At 46.7% G+C, this 25592-nt stretch overlaps 1 protein-coding gene across 2 annotated transcripts in view; it reads right to left on the reverse strand.

Annotated features, from left to right (window-relative positions):
• Positions 1 to 25592, reverse strand: part of TBCE (tubulin folding cofactor E) — a 712453-nt gene that overhangs the window by 354670 nt on the left and 332191 nt on the right. For both annotated transcript variants that reach the window (XM_030198136.1, XM_030198134.1), the window contains exons 10-11: positions 14726 to 14790; positions 14571 to 14635 (exon numbers count right to left, since the gene is read on the reverse strand). In XM_030198136.1, the coding sequence (XP_030053996.1) occupies positions 14571 to 14635; positions 14726 to 14790 (130 nt within the window). The remainder of the gene's footprint in view (positions 1 to 14570; positions 14636 to 14725; positions 14791 to 25592) is intronic.

Raw genomic sequence — 25592 nt, forward strand, 5'->3', positions numbered from 1 at the left:
GAGGAGCAGCTTTGTATTTGAGAAACAATATCAAAGAGATTAAAATGCAAGGGGCCTGCGGAAAAGAAGAAGCAATTATGGATCACCTTGAAAAAAGAAGATGGAATCTCTGTCCACAGACCTCCAACACAATCAGAGCAACTAGAGAAAGATCTGGTTACAGATATCCAAAAGTGGGAGGTACTGTTCCTGGGAGATTTCAACCTGCTGGATGTGCACTGGAAAGTTCCATCTGCGGAACTGGAAAGAAGTAGGGAGATTGAGGATAACTTTTAAAGTGCTCTTAACCAGCCAAATGCCAACTCTCCCCCTGGAATACCCCCAAAATAGCTGGTTGTGCTTTATAGTTTATTATGACTTGCTAGACTGCTCTAGCTGCCAAGACAGTGCAGAGCGGTGTACAGGCTAAATAATAAAAGAAAAGGAAAGAAACTCCATTTCAAACAGAAAAATTAAACAGTCACACCAAGATACATAAGGGGGGGGGCAGATAAGTAAAAATGGGGAGAAAGGCCCATAACAACTGATTACTCTGGTCCCTCAAATGATTGTTTAAAAAGCCAAGTCTATAGAGAAAACTTAAAATTTTTAAAAGAAGATTCAGAGCGGAAAGGGAGGGGGAGGTTGTTCCAAATGTTGGGGGTGAGAAAGAAAAATGCAATGTGTAGATTCATAATGTGCAGCTTTGGGACTAGGAAGGACCAAGCGATGGTCATTTAAGGAATGAAGAATTTGGGAGGGAGAGTAAGGGATAGTTAGGCAGGCAAGATAATCAGGAAGTCCAAATCAGAAAGCATTAAATGCTAGAATAGCTATTTTAAAGAAGAAAACGTTGCTTAACAGTGGTGCTGTTTTAAAAAGGGGGGTGGTGTGAGCCGAACAACAAGCATGGCATAGAAGCCTGATCGCGGTGTTCTGAAGAGTTTTCAGCGATTACTGTGGTAAACCTGCATATACAATATTACACTAATCAAGTCAGAAGAGCTAAAGAAGGAAAGTAGAAGGGCATGGTAGTCATTCTAATTAAAAAAGTGCCGAACAGCTCAAAGATGATGAAAAAGAAGAAAAGAAGTTTTAGACAAATGTGCTATTTGCGGTTTCAATGAGAGGGCAGAGTCCCAAATAATTCCAAAATATCTGAAGCTAGTAACAGGAGTAATTTATATTCCAGAGTAAGGGGCAGAGATGGGGATGTGGAAAAACCAGAAAGCCAAGAGGCAACTATCTTGTCAGGATTGAGAACTAAACTATGGTCATTCAACCAGTGAGTAACTGCATCTAAACACGTCTGAAGGGGGGTGAAGAAATAACTTGGATAAGTAGGAGAGATGAGGAGAATGTTATATGCATAATAATATACTGAAATCCCAAACGACCAGATAAGGGAGGCAAGGGGGCTTAGAAATAAGCTGAGAAAGATACCACAGTGAAATCCCTTAGTGGCCGAAGTGGAAGATACTGTACAGACATGGAAGGAATGCTGGGATAGGAAGGATTTAAACCAATTAAGAACTTCCTCTGAGATACCAAGGGAAGAAAGATGGGAAAGTAACAAAGAATTATTAAGAAGGTCAAAAGCTGCACTAAGATCAAGTAAAATAGCCAGAACAAGTTTTTGTTGGTCAAGGTAGTTATGGATTTCGCTGAGCAGTGCTGACATCCAGTTTCGGTGCTGTGGTGAGGTCTGAAGACCAACTGCCTAGGATGCAAGGCAAAGATCTTATCTGTATAGGAAGTAAGCTGATGGAATATAACTTTTTCTAGAACTTTGTACATAAAAGATCTGAATCTGAGTGATAATGACTAGGAATGGAAGTGTCTACATTGGGTTTTTTCAAGACTGGACGAACCACTGCATTTTTCCATAGTTCCGAAAAACTAGGTTAATTACAGACGAGAGAAAGTCATCGCTTATAACTGAAAATAAGCTACAAGACAAACATCTACTTTTTGGTATTTGCCTGACACTTGCAAACCAAGCCAGCTAATACTAGAAACCAGATGCCTGGCTCAATGGACCTTGGTCTGTCTTAACATCTTTTACTACTATAGCAGTCTCTCACTCCAAGATTTAAAAAAAACCACACCAGAATTCTCTGCTACTTTAAATTCACTCTATCAATTTTCCACTACCAACACCGGACTCCGTTCCTTTTCTCTTGCTACACCATACGCCTGGAATAGACTTCCGGAGTCAGTACGTCAGGCTCCATGTCTGGCCATATTCAAATCTAGGCTAAAAGCCCACCTTTTTGAGGCTGCTTTTAACTCCTAACTCCTTTACACCTTTTCAGTATCCTTAACTCCTTTACACCTTTTCAGTATCCATGTCTAAGTAAAGCGAAGATACTTACCTGTAGCAGGTATTCTCTGAGGACAGCAGGCTGATTGTTCTCACAATTGAGTCATCGTCCACGGTAGCCCAGGAACCGTAAAGAAATTTTGCCAGCAAAAATAAAGACTTTGGGGAAAGTTCTGTGCGCGAGAAGCACGGACTGCGCATGCACAAACGACTTCCTGCCTGCCGCACGAGCGTGTTTGTTTATTTTAATCAAAAAGCATACAAACAACAATAACAACAACTCCAAAAGGGAGGAGTGCAGGTTTGTGAGAACAATCAGCCTGCTGTCCTTGGAGAAAACGAAGATATATACCTGTAGCAGGTATTCTTCGAGGACAGCAAGCTGATTGTTCTCACGACTGAGTGACGTCCACGGCAGCCCCGATGATCGGAAAATCGTCCTAGCAAAAAAAAATTTCCTACAGCCTTCGAGCACGCACAGCGCGCATGCGTAGCCATTCGCTTCCCGCCCGTCGCGGGAGAGTCCCGTCAGTTTGATAACAAAGCAAAGAAGGAAAATACAACTCCAAAGGGGAGGCAGGCGGGTATGTGAGAACAATCAGCCTGTTGTCCTTGAAAAATACCTGCTACAGGTATGTATCTTCATTTTCTCCAAGGACAAGCAGGCAGCTTGTTCTCACGACTGGGGTATCCCTAGCCCCCAGGCTCACTCAAAACAACAAAGAAAGGTGAATTGGGCCTCGCAACGGTGAGGACATAACAGAGATTGACCTACGAAGAAAACATCTAACTGAGAGTGCAGCCTGGAACAGAACAAAAATGGGCCGAACAGATTCTGCAGTACCGACTGCCCAAACCGACTGTCGCGTCGGGTATCCTGCTGAAGGCAGTAGTGAGATGTGAATGTGTGGACTGAAGACCACGTCGCAGCCTTGCAAATCTCTTCTATAGTGGCTGACCAAGTGGGCCACTGACGCTGCCATGGCTCTAACACTATGAGCCGTGACATGACCCTCAAAAGTCAGCCCAGCTTAGGGATAAGTGAAGGAGATGCAATCTGCTAGCCAATTGGAATTGGTGCGTTTCCTGACAGCAACTCCCCTTCTGTGGGGTCGAAAGAAACAAACATTTGGGCGGACTGTCTGAAGGGGCTTGTCTGCTCCACATAGAAGGCCAATGCTCTCTTCCAGTCCAATGTATGCAACTGACGTTCAGCAGGGTGGGTATGAGGACGGGTAAAAAATGTTGGCAAGACAATTGATTGGTTCAGATGAAACTCCCGACACCACCTTTGGCAGGAACTGGGTGAGTGCGGAGGACTACTCTGTTAATGATGAAATTTAGTATAGGGAGCATGGGCTACCAAGGCATGAAGCTCACTGACCCTACGAGCTGAAGTAACTGCCACCAAGAAAATGACCTTCCAGGTCAAGTACTTCAGATGGCAGGAATTCAATGGCTCAAAAGGAGGCTTCATCAGCTGGGTGAGAACGACGTTGAGATCCCATGACACTGGTGGAGGTTTGACAGGGGGCTTTGACAAAAGCAAACCTCTCATGAAGCGAACAACTAAAGGCTGTCCAGAGATAGGCTTACCCTCTACACGTTGATGATAAGCACTAATTGCACTAAGGTGAACTCTTACGGAGACTCTGATAAATGTAGAAGGTATTCAAGCAGGGTCTGTGTAGGACAAGAGCGAGGATCTAGGGCCCTGCTGTCACACCAGACGGCAAACCTCCTCCGTTTGAAAAAGTAACTCTTCTTAGTGGAATCTTTCCTTGAAGCAAGCAACACTCGGGAGACACCCTCAGAGAGACCCAAGGAAGCGAACTCTACGCCCTCAACATCCAGGCCGTGAGAGCCAGAGACTGAAGGTTGGGAAGCAGAAGCACCCCCTCGTTCTGAGTAATGAGAGTTGGAAAACACTCCAATCTCCCCGGTTCTTCGGAGGACAGCTCCAGAAGAAGAGGGAACCAAATCTGACAAGGCCAGAAGGGAGTAATCAGAATCATGGTTCCATGGTCTTGCTTGAGTTTCAGCAAAGTCTTCCCCACCAGAGGTATGGGAGGATATACATACAGAAGGCCTGTCCCCCAATGCAGGAGAAAGGCATCTGACGCTAGTCTGTCGTGGGCCTGAAGCCTGGAACAGAACTGAGGGACCTTCTGATTAAAATGAGAGGCAAAAAGATCCACCGAGGGGGTGCCCCTCGCTCGGAAAATCTTGCGTACCACGCCCGAGTTGAGCGACCACTCGTGAGGTTGCATTATCCTGCTCAACCTGTCGGCCAGACTGTTGTTTACGCCTGCCAGATACGTGGTTTGAAGAAGCATGCCATGACGGTGAGTCCAAGGCCACATCTGGACGGCTTCCCGACACAGGGGGCGAGATCCGGTGCACCCCTGATTGTTGATATAGTACATCGCAACCTGATTGTCTGTCTGAATTTGAATAATTTGATTGGACAGCCGATCTCTGAAAGCCTTTAGAGTGTTCTAGATCGCTTGCAACTCCAGGAGATTCATCTGAAGACCTGATTCCTGGAGGGACCAAGCCCCTTTAGTGTGAAGCCCGTCTACATGACCTCCCCACCCCAAGAGAGATGCATCCGTTGTCAGCACATTTTGCAGCTGAGGAATTTGGAAGGGACGTCCCAAAGTCAAATTGGATCAAATTGTCCACCACTGAAAGGAATGGCGAAAGTCGGTGGGTAGCTGGACTGCATCCGCTAGATCCCCTGTGGCCTGAAACCACTGGAAAGCTAAGGTCCATTGAGCTGATCGCATGTGAAGACGGGCCATGGGAGTCACATGGACTAGTCTCAACATCTGCCGAGCTGTGATCTGCCGAGATACTCTGGCCAAGGAAACAAGAGCCAAAAGGTTGTCCGCCCTCGCCTCTGGAAGATAGGCATGAGCAGTCTGTGAATCCAGCAGAGCTCCTATGAATTCTAGTTTCTGAACTGGAAGAAGATGGGACTTTGGGTAATTTATGACAAACCCCAGTAGCTCCAGGAGCTGAATAGTCATCTGCATGGACTGTGGAGCTCCTGCCTCCGAAGTGTTCTTCACCAGCCAATCGTCAAGATAAGGAAACACATGCACTCCCAGTCTGCGGAGTGACGCTGCAACTACCACCAAGCATTTGGTAAATACCCTGGGCGCAGACGCGAGACCAAAGCGCAGCACACAATACTGAAAGTGCTGCGTACCCAGATGGAAACGAAGATACTGCCTGTGAGTTGGCAGTATCGGGATGTATGTATAAGCATCCTTGAAGTCCAGAGAGCACAGCCAGTCATTTTTCTGAATCATGGGAAGAAGGGTGCCCAGGGAAACCATCCTGAACTTTTCTCGGACCAGGTATTTGTTCAGGCCCCTTAGGTCTAGGATGGAACGCATCCCCCCTGTTTTCTTTTGCACAAGGAAGTACCTGGAATAGAATCCCAGCCCTTCTTGCATTGGTGGAACGGGCTCGACCGCACTGGCACTGAGAAAGGAGGAGAGTTCCTCTGCAAGTACCTGCCTGTGCTGGAAGCTGAAGGACTGAGCCTCCGGTGGGCAATTTGGAGGTGTGGAGATCAAATTGAGGGAGAATCCTAGCCAGACTATTTGAAGAACCCACCGATTGGAGGTTTTGAGAGGCCACCTTTGGTGAAAAAACTTCCCTCCGACCGGCAGATCGTCCGGCACAGACACTTTGATAGCGGCTATGCTCAACTGGAGCCAGTCAAAAGCCCGTCCCTTCCTTTTGCTGGGGAGCCACAGGGGCCTGTCTGGGCGCACACTGTTGACAAGAACAAGCCCGCTGGGGTTCAGCCTGAGAAGGCTGTCGAGAAGGTGGATTGTACCTACACTTATTGTAAGCATAGGGAGCATTAGCCTTCCCCGGAAAAACTTCTACCTGATGAGGTAGATGCTGAAGGCGCCCGGTGGGATTGTCGAGGGCGGTTTCCCACTGGTTGAGCTGTTCGACCACCTGCTCGACTTTCTCGCCAAAAATATTATCCCCCCGGCAAGGAACATCCACTAGCCGCTGCTGGACTCTATTGACCAGGTCAGAGGCACGCAGCCATGAGAGTCTGCGCATCACGATACCTTGAGCAGTGGATCTGGATGCAACATCAAGAAAGTCGTAAGCACCCCTGGACAGGAATTTACGCCTGCAGCTGCCTGACCACCTCCTGACAAGGCCTGGCCTGCTCCGAAGGGAGCTGATCGACCAAGTCCACCAGTTGCTTCACATTGTTCCGCAAGTGGATGCTTGTGTAGAGCTGGTAGGACTGAATTTTGGACACAAGCATAGAGGACTGATAGGCCTTCCTTCCAAAAGAGTCCAGAGTCCTAGATTCTCATCCCAGGGGCGCCGAGGAAAAATCTCTTGGCTCTCTTGAGAGCAGAATCCACAACCATAGAGTTGTGAGGTAGCTGCGACTTCATCAACTCAGGTTCTCCGTGAATCCGATATTGGGACTCACCTCTTTTGGGGATGGTGGGATTAGTTAGTGGTTTCGTCCAGTTCTACAGCAATGTCTGCTTAAGGACATTATGCAGAGGAACAGTGGACGACTCCTTAGGTGGCGAAGGATAGTCAAGGACCTCATCAAATATCTCGGCCCTGGGCTCATCCTCAGATACCACGGGGAAGGGAATAGCCACAGACATTTCCCGCACAAAGGAGGAGAAAGAAAGACTCTCCGGAGGAGAAAGCTTTCTTTCAGGCGAAGGAGTGGGATCAGAAGGAAGACCACAAGACTCTTCAGAAGAGAAATACCTCGGATCCTCCTCTTCTCCGCATGAAGCATCCTCCTCGGTGATGGACAAGCGTTCGCAAACTGCAGTCCGAAACCGGGCCTGTCTCAACTCCGAGGAATTACGTCCTCGATGATGACATTGAGAAGTCGACTCCCGCACCAGCGGCGATGAAGCTCCCTCCAGCGATGTCGACGGATAGTCGAGCTGGGTGGCAGCGGTATCGGTGTCGGAGACCACACCACAGCCACAGAGCCAGCTGCCGCTTCCATCAACGGTACCGAGGGCGCAAGCACCCCCGGTACCGGAACAGACTGACGCAGCAGCCCCTCCAGGAGACCTGGAAGAATGGCACGGAGGTGCACGTCCAGAGTGTCTGCCGGGAAAGGCTGTGGGGCCGGTGTAGGAGCCAGAAGTAGAACCTGTGCAGAGCAGGGAGGCGGTACCGGACTGTCCGAAGACCGATGCACCAACACCTCTTCGATGAAGGGTGAGCAGTCCTCCCAGCGTCGACGCTTCTCGGGTGCCAAACTCCTTGACAACCTGGAGCTCCCGGTACCGTGTGTGGAAGGAGATCGATGCCGATGCTTCTTAGCCCTCGCTCGATGCATGGCATCGGTACTCCTCGGTACCGACGAGGAGGACGTGGAATCCACACGCCTCCTCGGGGTCAGGTCCGAAAGTGGTCGGTTCCGATGAGCCTGCACAGCAGGAGCCTTCGAGACAGGTGGAGACCCACTCGACGGCTCACTGCTCCCAGCATGCAGTGGTCTCCGGACAGGTATTACCTGCTCTCCCGATGTCAATACCATCTCCGGTGCTGACGTCAACGCCGCCGAGCTCGGTACCACTGTCGATGTTGACGCCGAAGTGCCGGGCAAAGCTCCAAACAGACGTTCCCGCTGAGCATGTCTCGACGCCTGTGTCCGCTTTTTAAGGCTAAGACACAACTTACACGCGTCTGGACGATGGATGGGCCCAAGGCACTGAATACACCACAAATGGGGTACCTGAGATTGCCCGGCTGCACCAACCGCACTTCTTGAAGCCGCTGGGAATCCTCAATGTCATGGATGGAAAAATAGTGGCGGCAAAGTCAAAATTCTCAATGGTGCCAAGAAAAAAGGGCACAAAAATGAGAAAAGCGAACGCGCAGCCCAAAAGGGGCTGCGACGGAATCGAAAGAAAACTTAAAGAGGGCCCAACTCTAAAAATGTAAGGGAACTTCTTTTTTTTTTTTTTGTAAAACAGGAGAAGAAGAAACGAATAAACAAAGAAAAAAGCGTAAAAACTCGCAACCAAAAACGAAGGCTTTTTCTCAGGGCACAGAAAGACAGCGAAAACAACCACTCCCTACCGCGGAAAGAGAAAAACTGACGGGACTCTTGTGCGACTGGCGGGAAGCGGATAGCCGCGCATGCGCTCGAAAGCTCTAGCTAATTTTTGTTGCTAAGAAGATTTTCCGATCATCAGGGTGCCGTGGACGTCACCCAGTCGTGAGAACAAGCAGCCTGCTTGTCCTCGTAGAATACCTGCTACAGGTAAGTATCTTCGCTTTCTCCGAGGACAAGCAGGCTGCTTGTTTCACAATTGGGGTATCCTTAGCATCCAAGCTCACCCAAAACAATGAACATTGGTTAATTGGGCCTCGAAACAGCGAGGACATAACATAGATTGACCTGAAATCAAATCAACTAACTGAGTGTGCAGCATGGAACAGAATCAAAATGAGCCTAGGGGGGTGGAGATGGATTCTAAACCCCCAACAGATTCTGCAGCACCGCCTGCCCAAATCGACTGTCGCGTTGGGTATCCTGCTGAAGGCAGTAGTGAGATGTGAATGTGTAGACTGATGACCACATTGCAGCCTTGCAAATCTCTTCAACAGAGGCCGACTTTAAGTGGGCCAATGACGCAGCCATGGCTCTGACATTATGAGCCGTGACATGACCCTGTAGAGTCAGCCCAGCTTGGGCATAAGTGAAGGAAATGCAATCTGCTAGCCAATTAGAAATTGTGCGTTTTCCGATGGCGCCTCCCCTCCTGTTGGGGTTGAAAGAAACAAACAACTGGGCGGACTGTCTGTAGGGCTTTGTACGCTCCACGTAAAAGGCCAATGCTCTCTTACAGTCCAAGGTATGTAATCTGCCTTCGCCAGGGCGGGTATGAGGACGGGGAAAGAATGTTGGCAAGGCAATTGACTGGTTCAGAGGGAACTCCGACACCACCTTTGGCAGGAACTTAGGGTGTGTGTGTAGGACTACTCTGTTGTGATGAAATTTCATATAAGGTGCTTGCACTACCAAGGCTTGAAGCTCACTGACCCTACAAGCTGAAGTAACAGCCACAAAGAAAACGATCTTCCAGGTCAAGTACTTCAGATGTCAGGAATTCAGTGGCTCAAAAGGAGCTTTCATCAGCTCGGTGAGAAAGACGTTGAGATCCCATGACACTGGTGGAGGTTTGACTGGGGGCTGTGACAAAAGCAAACCTCTCATGAAGCGAACAACTAAAGGCTGTCCTCTACACAGCGATGATAAGCACTAAACGCACTAAGGTGAACTCTTACAGAGTTGGTCTTAAGACCAGACTCTGACAAGTGTAGAAGGTATTCAAGCAGGGTATGAGTAGGACAAGAAAGAGGATCTAGGGCCTTGCTGTCACACCAGATGGCAAACCTCCTCCATTTGAAAGAGTAACACCTCTTGGTGGAATCTTTCCTGGAAGCAAGCAAGACTGGCGAGACACCCTCTAAAAAACCCAAGGAGGCAAATTCTAAACCCTCAACATCCAGGCCGTGAGAGCCAGAGACTGGAGGTTGGGATGTAGAAGCGACCCCTTATTCTGAGTGATGAAGATTGGAAAACATTCCAATCTCCATGGTTCTTCTGAGGACAACTCCAGAAGAATGGGAACCAAATCTGACGTGGCCAGAAGGGTGCAATCAGGATCATGGTTCCGCGGTCTTGCAAGTTTCAGCAAAGTCTTCCCTACTAGAGTTATGGGAGGATACGCATACCGAAGGCCTGCTCCCCAATGTAGGAGAAAGGCATCTGACACTAGTCTGTCGTGGGCCTGAAGCCTGGAACAGAACTGAGGGACCATGTGATTGATCTGAGTGGCAAATAGATCCACCGAGGAGGTGCCCCACGCTTGGAAGATCTTGTGGAGTACGCCCATGTTCAGTGACCACTTATGAGGTTGTATTATCCTGCTCAACCTGTCGACCAGACTGTTGTTTACGCCTGCCATGTAAGTGGCTTGGAGAAACATGCCGTGTTGGCGAGCCCAAAGCCACATCTGGACGGCTTCCTGACACAGAGGGCGAGATCTGGCTCTCCCCTGCTTGTTGGTGTAATACATAGCAACCTGATTGTCTGTCTGAATCAATATTATTTGGGTTTACAGCAGGTCTCTGAAAGCCTGTAGAGCGTTACAGATTGCTCGTAATTCCAGGAGGTTGATCTAAAGACTTTTTTCCTGAGAGGACCAAACTCCTTGAGTGTGAAGCCCATCTACATGAGCTCCCCACCCCAGGAGGGATGCATCCGTCGTCAGCACTTTTTGCAGCTGAGGGATTTGGAATGGACATCCCAAAGTCAAATTTGATCGAATCGTCCACCACTGCAAGGAATTCCTAAAGTCGGTGGACAGTTGGATCACATCTTCCAGACTTTCCGCAGCTTGATACCACTGGAAAGCTAGGGTCCATTGAGCTGATCTCATGTGGAGACGTGCCATGGGAGTCACGTAAACTGTGGAGGCCATGTGCCCCAGAAGTCTCAACATCTGCCATGACCTGTTGAGACGCTCAAACCATAGACACTGGGGACAGAAGATGTCTGCCCTCGTCTCGGGGAGAAAAGCTCGAGCTGTCTTTGTGTTTGTGCTCCAATTAACTCCAATTTTTGGACTGGGATGAGATGGGACTTGGGATAATTTATGATGAACCTCAGTAGATCTAGCACCTGAATAGTCATTCGCATGGACTGTAGTGCACCCGCTTCTGATATGCTCTTCACCAGCCAATCGTCAAGATAAGGAAACACATGCACTCCCAGTCTGCATAGCGACGCTGCGACTACAGCCAGCCACTTTGTGAACACCCTGGGTGCAGACGCCAGACCAAAGGGCAGCCTACAGTACTGAAAATGCTGTGTTCCTGTGAGCGGGGAGTATCGAGATATGGGTGTAAGCATCCTTTAAGTCCAGAGAGCATAGCCAATCGTTTTCCTGAATCATGGGAAGAAGGGTGCCCAGGGAAACCATCCTGAACTTCTCTCGAGCTAGAAATTTGTTCAGAGCCCTTAGGACGCATTCCCCCCCCCCCCCCCCCCGGTTTTCTTTTGCACAAGAAAGTAAAGAAAGTACCTGGAATAGAATCCCAGCCCTTCTTCCCCTGGTGGAACGGGTTCGACTGCATTGGCCTTTACAAGGACGGAGAGTTCCTCTGCAAGTACATGTCTGTGCTGGGAGCTGTAAGAAAGAGCTCCTGATGGGCAATTTGGAGGTTTGGATTCCAGATTGAGGGTATATCCTAACCAGACTATTTGAAGAACCCACAAGTCGGAGATTATGAGAGGTCACCTTTGGTGAAAAATTATCAACCTCCCCCCTACCAGCAAGTCGTCCGGTACGGATACTTATACAGAGGCTATGCTAAACTGGAGCCAGTCAAAAGCCCTATCCCTTGCTTTTGCTGGGGAGCAGAATGGGCCTTAGATGTATGCCGTTGACAAGAACGAGCGCGCTGGGGCTGAGCCTGGGCAGGCTGCCGAGAAGCAGGAGTGAACCTACGTCTAGAGTAGGAATAGGGAGCACTTCTCGTCCCTCCAAAAAACCTCCTAGATAAGGAGGGTATAGCAGAAGGCGCCTGGTGGGAGAGAGAATCCATAGCATCATTATGCTTTTTAATCTGATTAACAAGATCCTCTACTTTTTCTCCAAAAAGATTGTCCCCCCAGCAAGGAACATCCGCTATCCGCTGCTGGACCGAATGATCCAGGTCAGAGACACACAGCTATGAGAGTCTGCGCATCACCATACCTTGAGCAGCAATCCTGGATGTCACGTCAAAAGTACCCCTGGCCAGGAACTTGCGACACGCCTTCTGCTGCCTGACCACCTGGCGAAAAGGCTCGGCCAACTCCGCAGAGAGTGCATCAACCAAGCTGGACAGTAGACATATCGAGTCCCGCAAGTGTACATTCGTGAAGATCTAGTATGACTGGATCTTGGCAGCGAGCATAGCGGCCTCATACGTCTTTCTCCCAATAGTGTCAAGAGTCCTAGCTTCTCTGCCTGGGGGCGCCGAAGCATACTCTCTAGTACTCCTAGCTCTCTTGAGAGCGGAATCCACCACCATGGAATTGTGGGGTAACTGGGACATCAACCCAGGTTCACCATGGATCCGGTATAGGGACTCTGCTTTTTTGGGAACCACCAGGCCAGACAGAGGGGCGGACCAGTTTCTCATAAGGACTTCCTTCAGTACCTTATGGAGAGGGACTGTCACAGCCTCTTTAGGTGGAGAAGAATAATCCAGGACTTCCAGCATGTCAGACCTGGGCTCATCCTCAACCTCCACAGGGAAAGGAATAGCCATAGCCATAGCCATTTCCTGGACAAAAGAGGAGAAAGACAGACTCTCTGGTGGAGACAGTCTTCATTCCAGCGGAGGAGAAGGGTCAGAGGGAATCCCAAAAGACTCATCGGAAGAGAAGTACCTTTGATATTCCTCATCGGAAGAGAAGTACCTGGGATCTTCCTCTGATTCCCACGAGCGCTCCTGCTCAGTGTCAGACGCAACCTGAGTCGAAGTACTCTGACGCTGGACCTGTCTCAACGCCGAGGAACGATGTCCTCTTTGGCAATGTCGAGAGGTTGACGCCCAATCCGACTGCGGCGAAGCTCCCTCCACCGACGTCGAAGGGGAGTCGACCTGGGTGGCAGTTGACACAGATGCCGCAGGCAGCATCGCAGTCGGAGACCTCACCACAGGTGAAGGGCCAGGCAACACTACAGCAGATGGCTCCGATGGCGCAAGCACCCCTGACATTGAAGCTGATTGGCGCAGTAAGCCTTCCAGAAGTTCTGGAAACAAGGCCCAGATGCGCTCGTCGAGAGCTGCCATCGGAGAAGGCTGCGGAGTCGGTGGAACAGGTGGCATCAGAATCTGTGGAGGCTCAGGAGCAGGTACCAGACTGCTAGGAGAGTGACGCATCCGCACCTCCTGTATCGAGGGGGAGCGATCCTCTCAGCGCCAATGCTTCTCAGGTGCCGAATCGCTCGACTCCCCGGAGCTCCCAGTACTGTGTGAAGGAGAACGATGACGATGCTTCTTAGCCTTCGCTCGACGCCCGTCATCGAGACTCCTCGGTACCGAAGAGGAAGATGTGGAATCCTCATGTCTCCTTGGGGCCAGGTCCAATGAAGGTCGGTCCCGGGGGGCCTGCATAGCAGAAGGCCTCAACACAGGTGGAGACCCACTCGATGCCTCACTGCTCCCAGCGCGAGTTGGTCTCTCAGCAGCCATTACCTTGCTCCTCAATGTCAATGCTCCTGTCGAAGGTCCGGACTAAGCCCCAAAAAGCTTTTCCCGTTGGGCTTCTCAATACGCTTGGGTCCGTTTCTTCATACGAAGACACAGACTACAAGCGGCTGGGCTATGGTCGGGCCCAAGGCACTGAATACACCAAGCGTGGGTATTGGTACCTGAGATTGTCCGGTTGCACCGAGTATGTTTGAAGCCGCTGGGTGTCTTCGATGACATGGAAGAAAACACAGCCTCAGCGAAATCAAACGACGCGATTGTGCCAAAAAAGAAAGGGCACAAAAAGGGAAGAACCTGACTGCACGGCCCAAAGGCCGGCCGCGTCGAAAAGTAAAGGAAACTTTAAAATGGCAAAAGAAAAATAAAACTACGGGAAACCAATTTTTTTTTATACACGATAAAAACAAAAGAAAAAGAAAGCGAAGAAGAATCGCGAAAGAAGTCTTCTTCCTGGGCCTGATGGAGCGGAGTGAAAAAAAACACTGCCGCACCTAACCACGGAGAAAAAAAAAACTAAACAGACAAGCTTGTGCTGCTCGCGCGACAGAGTCTTTATTTATGCTTGCAAAATTTCTTTCTGGTTCCTGGGCATTTGTGAGAACAAGCAGCCTGCTTGTCCTCCGAGAATTCCCTTATCCCTTATTTGTCCCGTTTGTCTATTTTCATTAGATTATAAGCTCTGTTGAGCAAGGACTGTCTCTTATATATTTAGCAAAATGATAAAGTAGTAGTAGAGTAGTAGTAATCTTCTAGTCTAAATTGACTAAAAATTCAGTTTAGGGAGCAAAGGTGTACTTCCATAAAAACTGATAAAACATCTACCCCAAGCAATCTTGATAAGTCAAGAGTGGAGTGACAGTATTTTTATGTTGAATACTTTTTCACATTAAATATTTGTGCAATAAAACAACATTAAGGCATAAAATGATCTTTCAAATAAAAAATATTACATTCTACTCACTTCTGCTATTTTATTATTGTTCACTGCAAGACTTCTCAAGGAAGGAAACATTGCACTTTTGCATCCTACAGGGGGGAAAGAAAAAACCTGTAATACCTGAAGACAGCTATGAACACACTGCAAGTACAAACGAACAATACACAGAATTTACTTACCATGTCCTACATCAGGAAAATGTATAGAAGATATTCCAGTATTAGAAAGCATTAGTTGTTCTAACCTAAAAGATACAAATCTAGTTTTACCTTAAAAGTCATAATTATATTTCAAACACACATTCCTCAATTCTTTTTTTGTAATATATTTTTTATTTATTGAAATTTTTAATAACAAACAATAATCACCACTACCAATATCATCAAGAAAATAATCCTAAATTACAAGTCCACAAGTGTGGAGTACAAGAAGAAAATTCAAAAAGGAGATATAAAGCATTCTATAAGCGAGCAACCAGCGGTATACCCAAGGTGAAAATAATACACACTTACATTGCAGTTACTCTACCCAGAGAACGTAACAGTCCCATTGCTAAGGAACGCAGAGAGCAGAGCAGCATTTAAAAAAAAAACACACACACACACACATATTTGACCGATTTTAACAATACACTTAACTGCATATTTAAGGAAAAAGAGTGCTCCTAACTGGAGCATTCATGTCTAAGTAAGAGAAAAATATTCTTCCTAATTCTATATAGTACATAAGAACATAATAGCAGCCATACTGCATCAGACCAATGGTCCCTCTAGCCCAGAATCCTGTGTTCAGTAGTGGTCAATCCAGGTCACCTGGCAGAAACGCAAATAGTAGCAACATTCCATGCAACCAATCCAAGGGCAAGAAGTGGCTTCATTATGTCTTTTTCTCCAACAACTTGTCCAAACCTTTTTTTAAACCCAGATACGCCAACCACTGTTACTATATCCTCCGGCAATGAGTTACACAGCTTAACTATTTCTTAAGTGAAAAAATATTACCTCCTATTTGTTTTAAAAGTATTTCCATGTGAGGGATCACATGATGCCATGAACGAGAGAGGACGTAGGGGCTGAGCTCTCCTGGCCTTCCCGCTCCGTTCTTATATTCTATTTTTCTAGACAACAAAACACCACTTTGTGATCAGGAATCATTACTTACTTGAAAGGAGGCATTTTGACAATAATCAGAAGGTACATGGCGGCAAAAACTTTGCGTAAATGCTCGGAGCGTACACAAAGTGGCGAGGATAAAATGGTGCATCGGCTAGTCCCACCGCCGCACTCAGCTCGGTCTGGGTTGCAGAAGTTGCGGCTGAAGTGACAATGGAAATGGAACCTCTTCTGGACAAGCTGCTGCAGCCTATAGACACTAAACTGGAACGACTTCAGGAATACTTGGATTGTATTAACCAAGACATAGCACAGCAACAGCAGCGCATTAGCAACTTGGAGGACCGTGTGAAGCAGTTGAAGGACGTGTGCAAGCAACTGCAGACTACAATTTCAAGCTATGAGGACAAATTAGAGGACCTTAAAAACCGGTCCAGGAGGAATAAATCGTCGTTTAGTGGGCCTCCCGGAGTCCATGGCGGAGAAAGAATTAATCAGGGTTTTAGAGGCCTGGCTCTCCCGGGACTTACAATTGCCTATGCAAATTGAGGCTTTACGGATTGAGAGAGCGAATAGACTTGGGCAATATCAACCGAATGCACCCCCCCCCCCCCCCCCCACCTGAAGTGGTTATATTTTGTGTTCTTAACTATGCTCACAAAGTATCCATACTACAGGCGCTCATAAAGTGCTATGTTTTCAAGACTATTCAGGTAAAGTAGCAGCTCAGAGGCGCAGCTTTGCCCCACTGTGTATTCAGTTGGTGAATCGGAAAATCCACTTTGCTCTTCAGTACCCTGCACGTTTACGACTAACGCATGGCAATAAAGTGCTGTATTTTGAAACCATGGCCACCGCGCAGGATTTTCTTTCTGGTCTGCCGGCGACATCTTCCTCGGACTGACCCAGGAAGACTCAACATGGATCTGAGAGATTTGAACAACTATGCGCTCATCGGGATGCTTTAGTTAGACCCGGACATTCCACAAGGTGGAGATCTTGGTATACTGCCTCTGTAACATATATATGAAGCTATGTACTTGTTATGAAACCTACAGATTCAGAATTTTTTTTCTATTTGATTCTCCAATACCGATCTTTTGCTTGGAATTGGGATTTGCGCCAAATTCTAGGAGACACCGCGTCATGGAATGTGGCGGACTACCTCCATATTGCAAGGACAGGAAACAAAGAGAGAGAAAAATTTTTTTTTTTTTGACTGATGCTATAAGCCGCTCATGTGAACTTTAGATTGCAATGCTTGAGATACTTGAGTTTTTGTTCAAATCATGCTGTAGAAACACTCTTTTCACTGGGTGGATGGGCTGTGGTAGAACTGCTATCCACTTAGTGAGCTTTGTTTGATCATCTTATTTCATCAGACACCTGTGAAGGGAATGGGTGTCACATTAGGTGGTGGTTCACCTTCACAGCACCATATTATGAGTTGTATTTTTTTTTTTTTACTTAGTTACTGTTATAATTATTTTGTTCAAAATTTTAGTTAACTTTATCTAAGCTGACCTATATGATTGGAGCCTAGTTGTACAACCACCTGTCCTCCATGTGTGGACGGGATGTGGCAGAACTACTTTCCATTAAGAGACTTTTATATACTTCTCTTACTTTTTATACTTGTGAAGGGAACATGTCATGTACTGAATGGTGGTTATGAATGAATGCATATATTAGTTTTTTTTGTTTGTTTTTTGCTTGGTTTGTTGTAGGAGTGGATGGAGCGGGAGGAAGGTACTTCAGTGACCTGCCCCTTTTATTGGGGCTCTTTAGGTTGTAGATGGGAAGGATTGGGGAAAAGGGTATAAGGAGGTTTTGGGATTATGGATAGGGGGACATTTGGGATTTGATGGGTTGGTATGCGTTTATTTTCTTTACTATTTTGAATTATAGGGCTTTGGAGGGAATCATGCTGGGACTTATCGAGCTGGATTGTGAAGTGGGGGGGAATGGCTGTGGGCTTGGTGGACCAGTGGAGGAGGATCCTGGTGGCTGGGACAGGATCTTCGAGCCTGATAGTAATAGCTGCAATCGGCTGACACTGTGCTGTGGGGCTATTGTGTAATGCCTATTAACCTATTTAATTGGAATGTTGGAGGTATCTCCTCCCCTATAAAGAGGAGAAAGATGCTCCACACCTTACACAAGAAGCATGCCCAGATTGCTTTTCTCCAGGAAACACATCTCTGTGCTGAAGAACACAAGAAACTTCTTACATGGTGGGTGGGTACTTACCTAGAGGCCCCTGCCGTTGCAAAGAAGGATGGAGTAGTCATTCTTTTTCATAAATCACTGCATGTTGAAACACAGAGGGCATTTTCTGATCCAGAGAGCCGGTTCATAGTAGCTCACGTGCTCATTGATCGTCTTTTGCATTGAATGTCACATGTATGATTATCTCCCAGTTGGTGAGATGTCATATGTGTGTCTGTTCTCTTGAGGCTAGAGTAGTAGACTTCGTGGAGCTGAGGGAGACAGCGAGGTACATAGAGGAGACCTACAGGGATGTTGTAGAGAAGTCCCACCCCCAGTCTGGTAGCCCTTGTGCTATCTTGGAGGAGGGAGGTCTCCTAGAAGGAGAGCATCACCCTGGTGAAGTAGGAAGTACTCCTACAGCCAGGACCTGCCCACCAGGGGATTACTATCCTCTCGCACCGAGGATATGTCTCCAAGTGCTGCCCGGGAGGGAAAGGTTAGGACAGCTGTTGTAGTTGGTGATTCGATCATTAGGCATATATATATAGCTGGGTGGCTGGTGGACATGAGGATCGCCTGGTGCGAACGTGGCAGACCTCACACGTCACCTAGATAGAATTTTAGATAGTGCTGGGGAGGAGTCGGCTGCCTTGGTACATGTGGGTACCAATGACATAGGAAAATATGGGAGAGAGGTTCTGGAAGCCAAATTTAGGCTCTTAGGTAGAAAGCTCAAATCCAGATCTTCTAAGGTAGCATTTTCTGAAATGCTACCTGTTCCACGCACAGGGCCTAAGAGACAGGCTGAGCTCAATGCGTGCATGAGACGATGGTGCAGGGAGGAGGGTTTTACATTTGTTAGGAACTGGGCAACATTCTGGGGAAGAGGGAGCCTATTCCGAAAGGATGGGCTGCACCTTAACCAGGGTGGGACCAGGCTGCTGGCATCGGCATTTAAAAAAGAGATAGAGCAGCTTTTAAACTAGAAATGGGGGGAAGGCCGACAGTCACTCAAAAGCGCATGGTTCAGGATAAGGTATCTTGCAAGGATACCTCACAAACAGGGAAGATAGGGTTTCTGGATAGTGAGGTTGCACAACACACCGTGGTAGGCCTGGTGCCCTTAAATACAACTAAAGATCAGATAAAAGATGGCAAATCAATAGTGTCAAGCACTAAGCATCATGCAAATAGGAACAACAAACATACTCTGAAATGTCTATATGCAAAAGCTAGGAGTCTAAGAAATAAAATGGGAGAGTTGGAATATATTGCATTAAATGAAAAACTGGATATAATAGGCATTACTGAGACCTGGTAGAAGGAGGATAACCAGTGGGACACTGTCATACCGGGGTACAAAGTATATCATAGTGATAGGGTGGACCAAACTGGTGGAGGGGTAGCATTGTATATTAACGAGAGCCTTGACTCAGATAGATTACAAATTCAGCAGGACACAAATCACACCTTTGAATCATTGTGGGTTGAAATTCCATGTACAAAAGAATAAAGGATGGTGTTAGGAGTGTACTACCATCCATCTCGCCAGGATGAGCAGGTGGACGCAGAAATGATAAAAGAAATCAGAGATGCAAACAAAATGGGCAATGTGATAATAATGGGTGACTTCAATTATCCAAATAGACTGGGTAAATGTAACATAGGGACACGCTAGAGAGGTACAATTCCTTGATGAAATCAAGGACAGCTTTATGAGAAGCTGGTGCAGGAGCCGACAAGAGAAGGAAAAATTCTAGACTTGGTCCTTAGAGGAGTGCATGATCTGGTGAGGGACGTTATGGTACTGGGGCCGCTTGATAACAGTGATCATAATATGATCAGTTTTGATATCAACCTTGAAGTAACTATACACAGGAACTCAAATACGTTAGCGTTTAACTTTAAAAAAGGAGACTATGATAAAATGAGAAGAACAGTTAAAAAAAAAAATTAGGGGGGCAACTGAGAGGGTAAAAACTGTACAACAGGCATGGACGCTGTTCAAAAATACCATCCTGGAGGCCCAGGCCAAACATATTCCACAAATTAGAAAAGAAAGAAAGTCCAAAAGACAGCCGGCATGGTTGAAAAGTGAGGTGAAGGAAGCTATTAGGGCTAAAAGAAACGCCTTCAGAAAATGGAAGAAAGAACCATCTGAAAATAACAAGAAGCAGCATAAGGAGTATCAAAGCAAATGCAAGGCACAGATAAAGAAGGCCAAGAGGAATTACGAAAAAAAGATAGCATTATAGGCAAAAAACATAGCAAAGAATTTTTTTGGTATATTAAAAGCAGGAAGCCAGCAAAAGAATCGGTTGGGCCGCTGGATGACCGAGGGGTAAAAGGGGCGATCAAGGAAGATAAAGACGTAGCGGAGAGATTGAATGAATTCTTTGCTTCGGTCTTCACCGAGGAAGATTTAGGTGGGATACCAGTGTCGGAAATGGTATTTCAAGCGGATGAGTCGGAGAAACTTACTGACTTCACGTAATGGGGCAGTTCAGCAAACTGAAGAGTAGCAAATCTCCTGGACTGGATGGTATTCATCCTAGAGTACTGATAGAACTGAAAAATGAGCTTGTAGAGCTACTGTTAGTGATATGCAATTTATCCTTAAAATCGAGCGTGGTACCGGAAGATTGGAGGGTGGCCAATGTAACGCCCATTTTAAAAAAAAGGTTCCAGGGGAGATCCGGGAAATTATAGACCAGTGAGTCTGACGTCAGGTGCCGGGGAAAATGGTAGAGGCTATTATCAAAAACAAAATTACAGAGCACATCTGAGGACATGGATTACTGAGACCAAGTCAGGCTTTTGTGTGGGGAAATCTTCTCTGACTAATTTACTTCAATTCTTTGAAGGAGTAAACGAACATGTGGACAAAGGGGAGCCGGTTGATATTGTGTATCTGGATTTTCAAAAGGCGTTTGACAATGTACCTCATGAAAGGCTACAGAGGAAATTGGAGGGTCATGGGATAGGAGGAAATGTCCTATTGTGGATTAAAAACTGGTTGAAGGATAGGAAACAGAGAGTGGGGTTAAATGGGCAGTATTCACAATGGAGAAGGGCAGTTAGTGTGGTTCCTCAGGGGTCTGTGCTAGGACCGTTGCTTTTTAATATATTTATAAATGATTTAAAGATGGGAGTAACTAGCGAGGTAATTAAATTTGCTGATGACACAAAGTTATTCAAAGTCATTAACTCACGACAGGATTGTGAAAAATTACAGAAGGACCTTACGAGACTGGGAGACTGGGTGGCTAAATGGCAGATGACGTTTAATGTGAGCAAGTGTAAGGTGATGCATGTGGGAAAAAAAGAACCCGAATTATAGCTACGTCATGCAAGGTTCCACGTTAGGAGTTACGGACCAAGAAAGGGATTTGGGTGTCGTCATCAATAATACACTGAAACCTTCTGCTCAGTGTGCTGCTGCAGCTAGGAAAGCGAATAGAATGTTGGGTATGATTAGGAAAGTATGGAAAGTATGGAAAGTATGGAAAACAGGTGTGAGGATGTTATAATGCCGTTGTATCATTCCATGGTGCGACCGCACCTTGAGTATTGTGTTCAATTCTGGTTGCCGCATCTCAAGAAACATATAGTAGAATTGGAAAAGGTGCAGCGAAGGGCGACTAAAATGATAGTGGGGATGGGACTACTTCCCTATGAAGAAAGACTCCAAGCTTTTCAGCTTGGAGAAGAGACGGCTGAGGGGAGACATGATAGAGGTATATAAAATAATGAGTGAAGTGGAACAGGTGGATGTGAAGCGTCTGTTCACGCTTTCCAAAAATACTAGGACTAGGGGGCATGCGATGAAACTACAGTGTAGTAAATTTAAAACAAATCGGAGAAAATATTTCTTCACCTAACGCGTAATTAAACTCTGGAATTCGTTGCCGGAGAACGTGGTGAAGGCGGTTAGCTTGGCAGAGTTTAAAAAGGGGTTAGATGGTTTCCTAAAGGACAAGTCCATAAACCGCTACTAAATGGACTTGGGAAAAATCCACAATTCTGGGAATAACATGTATAGAATGTTTGTAACGTTTGGGAAGCTTGCCAGGTGCCCTTGGCCTGGATTGGCCGCTGTCGTGGACAGGATGCTGGGCTCGATGGACCCTTGGTCTTTTCTCAGTGTGGCATTACTTATGTACTTATTCATTTTAGTTTCCAGATCATGCTGAACATGTTTTTTGTGACTTTTGCAACATTTTTCTCTACGATCAGTTCCGGTCTAGGATGACTCCAAGGATTTTCAAGTGATCCACTACTGGCAGGCTTAGTCCTTCCAGTTTGATTGATGTGGTGTCTTTGCGGTGATGCAACATTTGTATCAGGCACTGGGTTTTGTCTTTGTTGAGTTTAAGTTTGATAGTTGAAGCCCAGGATTGCATGATGATCCTTTCCGAACAGGATGTATATTGTGATGTCATCGGCGTAAATGAATGGGTTGTAGCCTTTTTTTCTTAAGTCTGTTGGCTAGGGGTGACATCATGTTGAATAGTAGAGGGGATAGTAATGAATACTGTGGGACTCCGCATTCTGCTTTCCAGGGTAGGGAAATTGTGTTGCCCATTTTTACTTTGTAGGATCAAGTTGTCAGAAAGCCTTTTATCCAGTCTAGCACTGGTCCTTCAATGCCAAATTTGTCGAGTAGTTGGAGTAATATTGAGTGAACTACCATGTCAAAAGCGCTCGACATGTCAAATTGCAGTAAGAGAATTTTTTTGCCTTTGCTGATTTCTTGTCTGAATTTTGCAAGTAGAGCTACTAGCACCATTTGTGTGCTGAATTCTGGTCTGATTGAAATTCATGAAGGATCAAGATGGTGTTTATGTACTCTATTAGTTTTTTGGCACCTATGCTCACCATGAGTTTGGTCATAAGGGGTATGGAGGCTACAGGTCTGCAAATGGTGATGATGCTTGCATTTAAGATTCTCATTTTTGGTTTTATAATTTAAACGTTTCGGAGATCACGTGATGTGCTGAAGAGAGCGGAGGTGGAATTGCTCTCCTCTCGGGCGGAACCCTCCCTATCGCCATAAAAACGTCAGTCTAACCTCAAAATTATAAACTTTAAGCGTACAGATAGTAGGAGTGCATGGACAGCTTCGTTATACGTCTAGACACGAAGATGCCGCCGAAAAATGTAAAGAAAGAAGCTGAGAGGCCCCGCGCTGCGGAAAGCAAGATGGCGGCGAGCCCGCCGAAAGAGACGCCAGAACCGATGTTCACAAATCAGCAACTGATACAAATAACAGAGGCGGTAAAATTGGCGCTGGATCCCCAGTTAAAGCAGCTAGCCACCCAGTTAACTTCAGTAGAAAATCTACTCGCCGATACGACCAGGCGCACAGGCGAACTAGAACAAAGAGTGTCCGCCATAGAAGATGAAGGAGCCGGAACAACAACACAGCTTCAGGAATTGAGATCCCTGGTGCAAAAGCAATCCCAACAAATTGACGATCTTGAAAATCGCTCGCGACGAGCCAACCTGCGAATAGTAGGCATACCTGAGAATGTATCAGAGCGCCTATTACCCTCAGTGCTAGAAAAGTGGCTGCAGAACGAGTTTGCGTTGTCAGACGGAATGGGTGCCATTTGCCTCGAGCGAGCGCACCGAGTGGGGCGGAAAATGGACAACAATCAGAGACCCAGGATGGTGATGGTCAAAGTACACAACTTCGTTCACAAGGTGGAAATTTTAAGAGGTGCCCGCCTGAAACGAGAAACCTTGGCCTTCGAGGGATCACCGGTGAGGATTTACCAAGATTACTCCTGCGCCCTACAAGAACGAAGGAGGGCCTACAGCCAGATTTGTACAACATTGGTGGAAGCGAACAAAAAATTCATGCTAATATACCCCGCCACACTACGAGTCAATCACCAGGGCAAATGGCAAGTGTTCATGACCCCCAAAGAAGCTCAAGAATGGGCAGCAGAGACACTTCAGTCACAGCAAAGCAGGGATAAATAAATAAAGGACTAAAGAGACCAGATTCTGGATTTAAGCAGCAGGCAAAGCAGAGGCCCAGAGTCATCTAAGAAGGTATTTGAAAGGGGCCCACAGATACAGTAAATGGCGGGGGAGGGGGAAGCCCCACAACATTGATCTCCCTATTTCTCTCATATGTTAGGTGGGGGGAACAGAAGGGTTTGTACGGGGATGGGTAAGGAGCTAAGGGAGGGCGGGAGGGGAAGGGTGGGGCAGAAGGGTAGGAAGGGGGGAAGCAAGCAAGCGTTGACCATGACACAACACATTTCTAGGAAGTCCCATAGCACAACAAGAGAGACCTGGGTAAATAGAACAATTTACAGTGTCTCGGGTGAGGCTGGGCACCTGAGGCAGACATACCAATGTTATTTGCAATATAGAGTCCCACAGACAAATGCACATTAAAACCATCAGATTTGCCTCCTGGAACGTGGGAGGTATAACGACCCCGATAAAAAGGGCAAAAATCTTATCCAATCTTAAGAGACAGAAAGTAGATATTGGATGTATCCAAGAGACAAGACTTACGCCAGAGGAGCATAACAAACTAAAAAGACAGTGGGTGAGGGGAGGTACACTCAGCATCCTCTGGGGATTGGAAAGGCGGAGTGGCAGTGCTGATAAGAAAAGGGATAGGTACAAAATCTGAATTAGTGAAAGCAGATCCAAAAGGGCGATATGTTTTGGTACGGATATGGGTACAACAGAGAAACTTCCTAATTCTGGGAATATATGGGCCAAATATTTATGATGCACAATTTTACCCTAATCTTGTTCAGATGTGCCTCCCAAACAAACCTGAGCAGCTCCTGGTAATGGGAGATCTCAACCTAGTGGCAGATCCAAATGCAGACTGCTCAAACCCGAGAGTTGCTTTGAGAGGAGGACCAAGAGCGCATGTACAGTGAGGGAAATAAGTATTTGATCCCTTGCTGATTTTGTAAGTTTGCCCACTGACAAAGACATGAGCAGCCCATAATTGAAGGGTAGGTTATTGGTAACAGTGAGAGATAGCACATCACAAATTAAATCCGGAAAATCACATTGTGGAAAGTATATGAATTTATTTGCATTCTGCAGAGGGAAATAAGTATTTGATCCCCCACCAACCAGTAAGAGATCTGGCCCCTACAGACCAGGTAGATGCTCCAAATCAACTCGTTACCTGCATGACAGACAGCTGTCGGCAATGGTCACCTGTATGAAAGACACCTGTCCACAGACTCAGTGAATCAGTCAGACTCTAACCTCTACAAAATGGCCAAGAGCAAGGAGCTGTCTAAGGATGTCAGGGACAAGATCATACACCTGCACAAGGCTGGAATGGGCTACAAAACCATCAGTAAGACGCTGGGCGAGAAGGAGACAACTGTTGGTGCCATAGTAAGAAAATGGAAGAAGTACAAAATGACTGTCAATCGACAAAGATCTGGGGCTCCACGCAAAATCTCACCTCGTGGGGTATCCTTGATCATGAGGAAGGTTAGAAATCAGCCTACAACTACAAGGGGGGAACTTGTCAATGATCTCAAGGCAGCTGGGACCACTGTCACCACGAAAACCATTGGTAACACATTACGACATAACGGATTGCAATCCTGCAGTGCCCGCAAGGTCCCCCTGCTCCGGAAGGCACATGTGACGGCCCGTCTGAAGTTTGCCAGTGAACACCTGGATGATGCCGAGAGTGATTGGGAGAAGGTGCTGTGGTCAGATG

This window comes from Microcaecilia unicolor, chromosome 3 (assembly GCF_901765095.1).
Source record: "Microcaecilia unicolor chromosome 3, aMicUni1.1, whole genome shotgun sequence".
Lineage (NCBI taxonomy): Eukaryota > Metazoa > Chordata > Amphibia > Gymnophiona > Siphonopidae > Microcaecilia > Microcaecilia unicolor.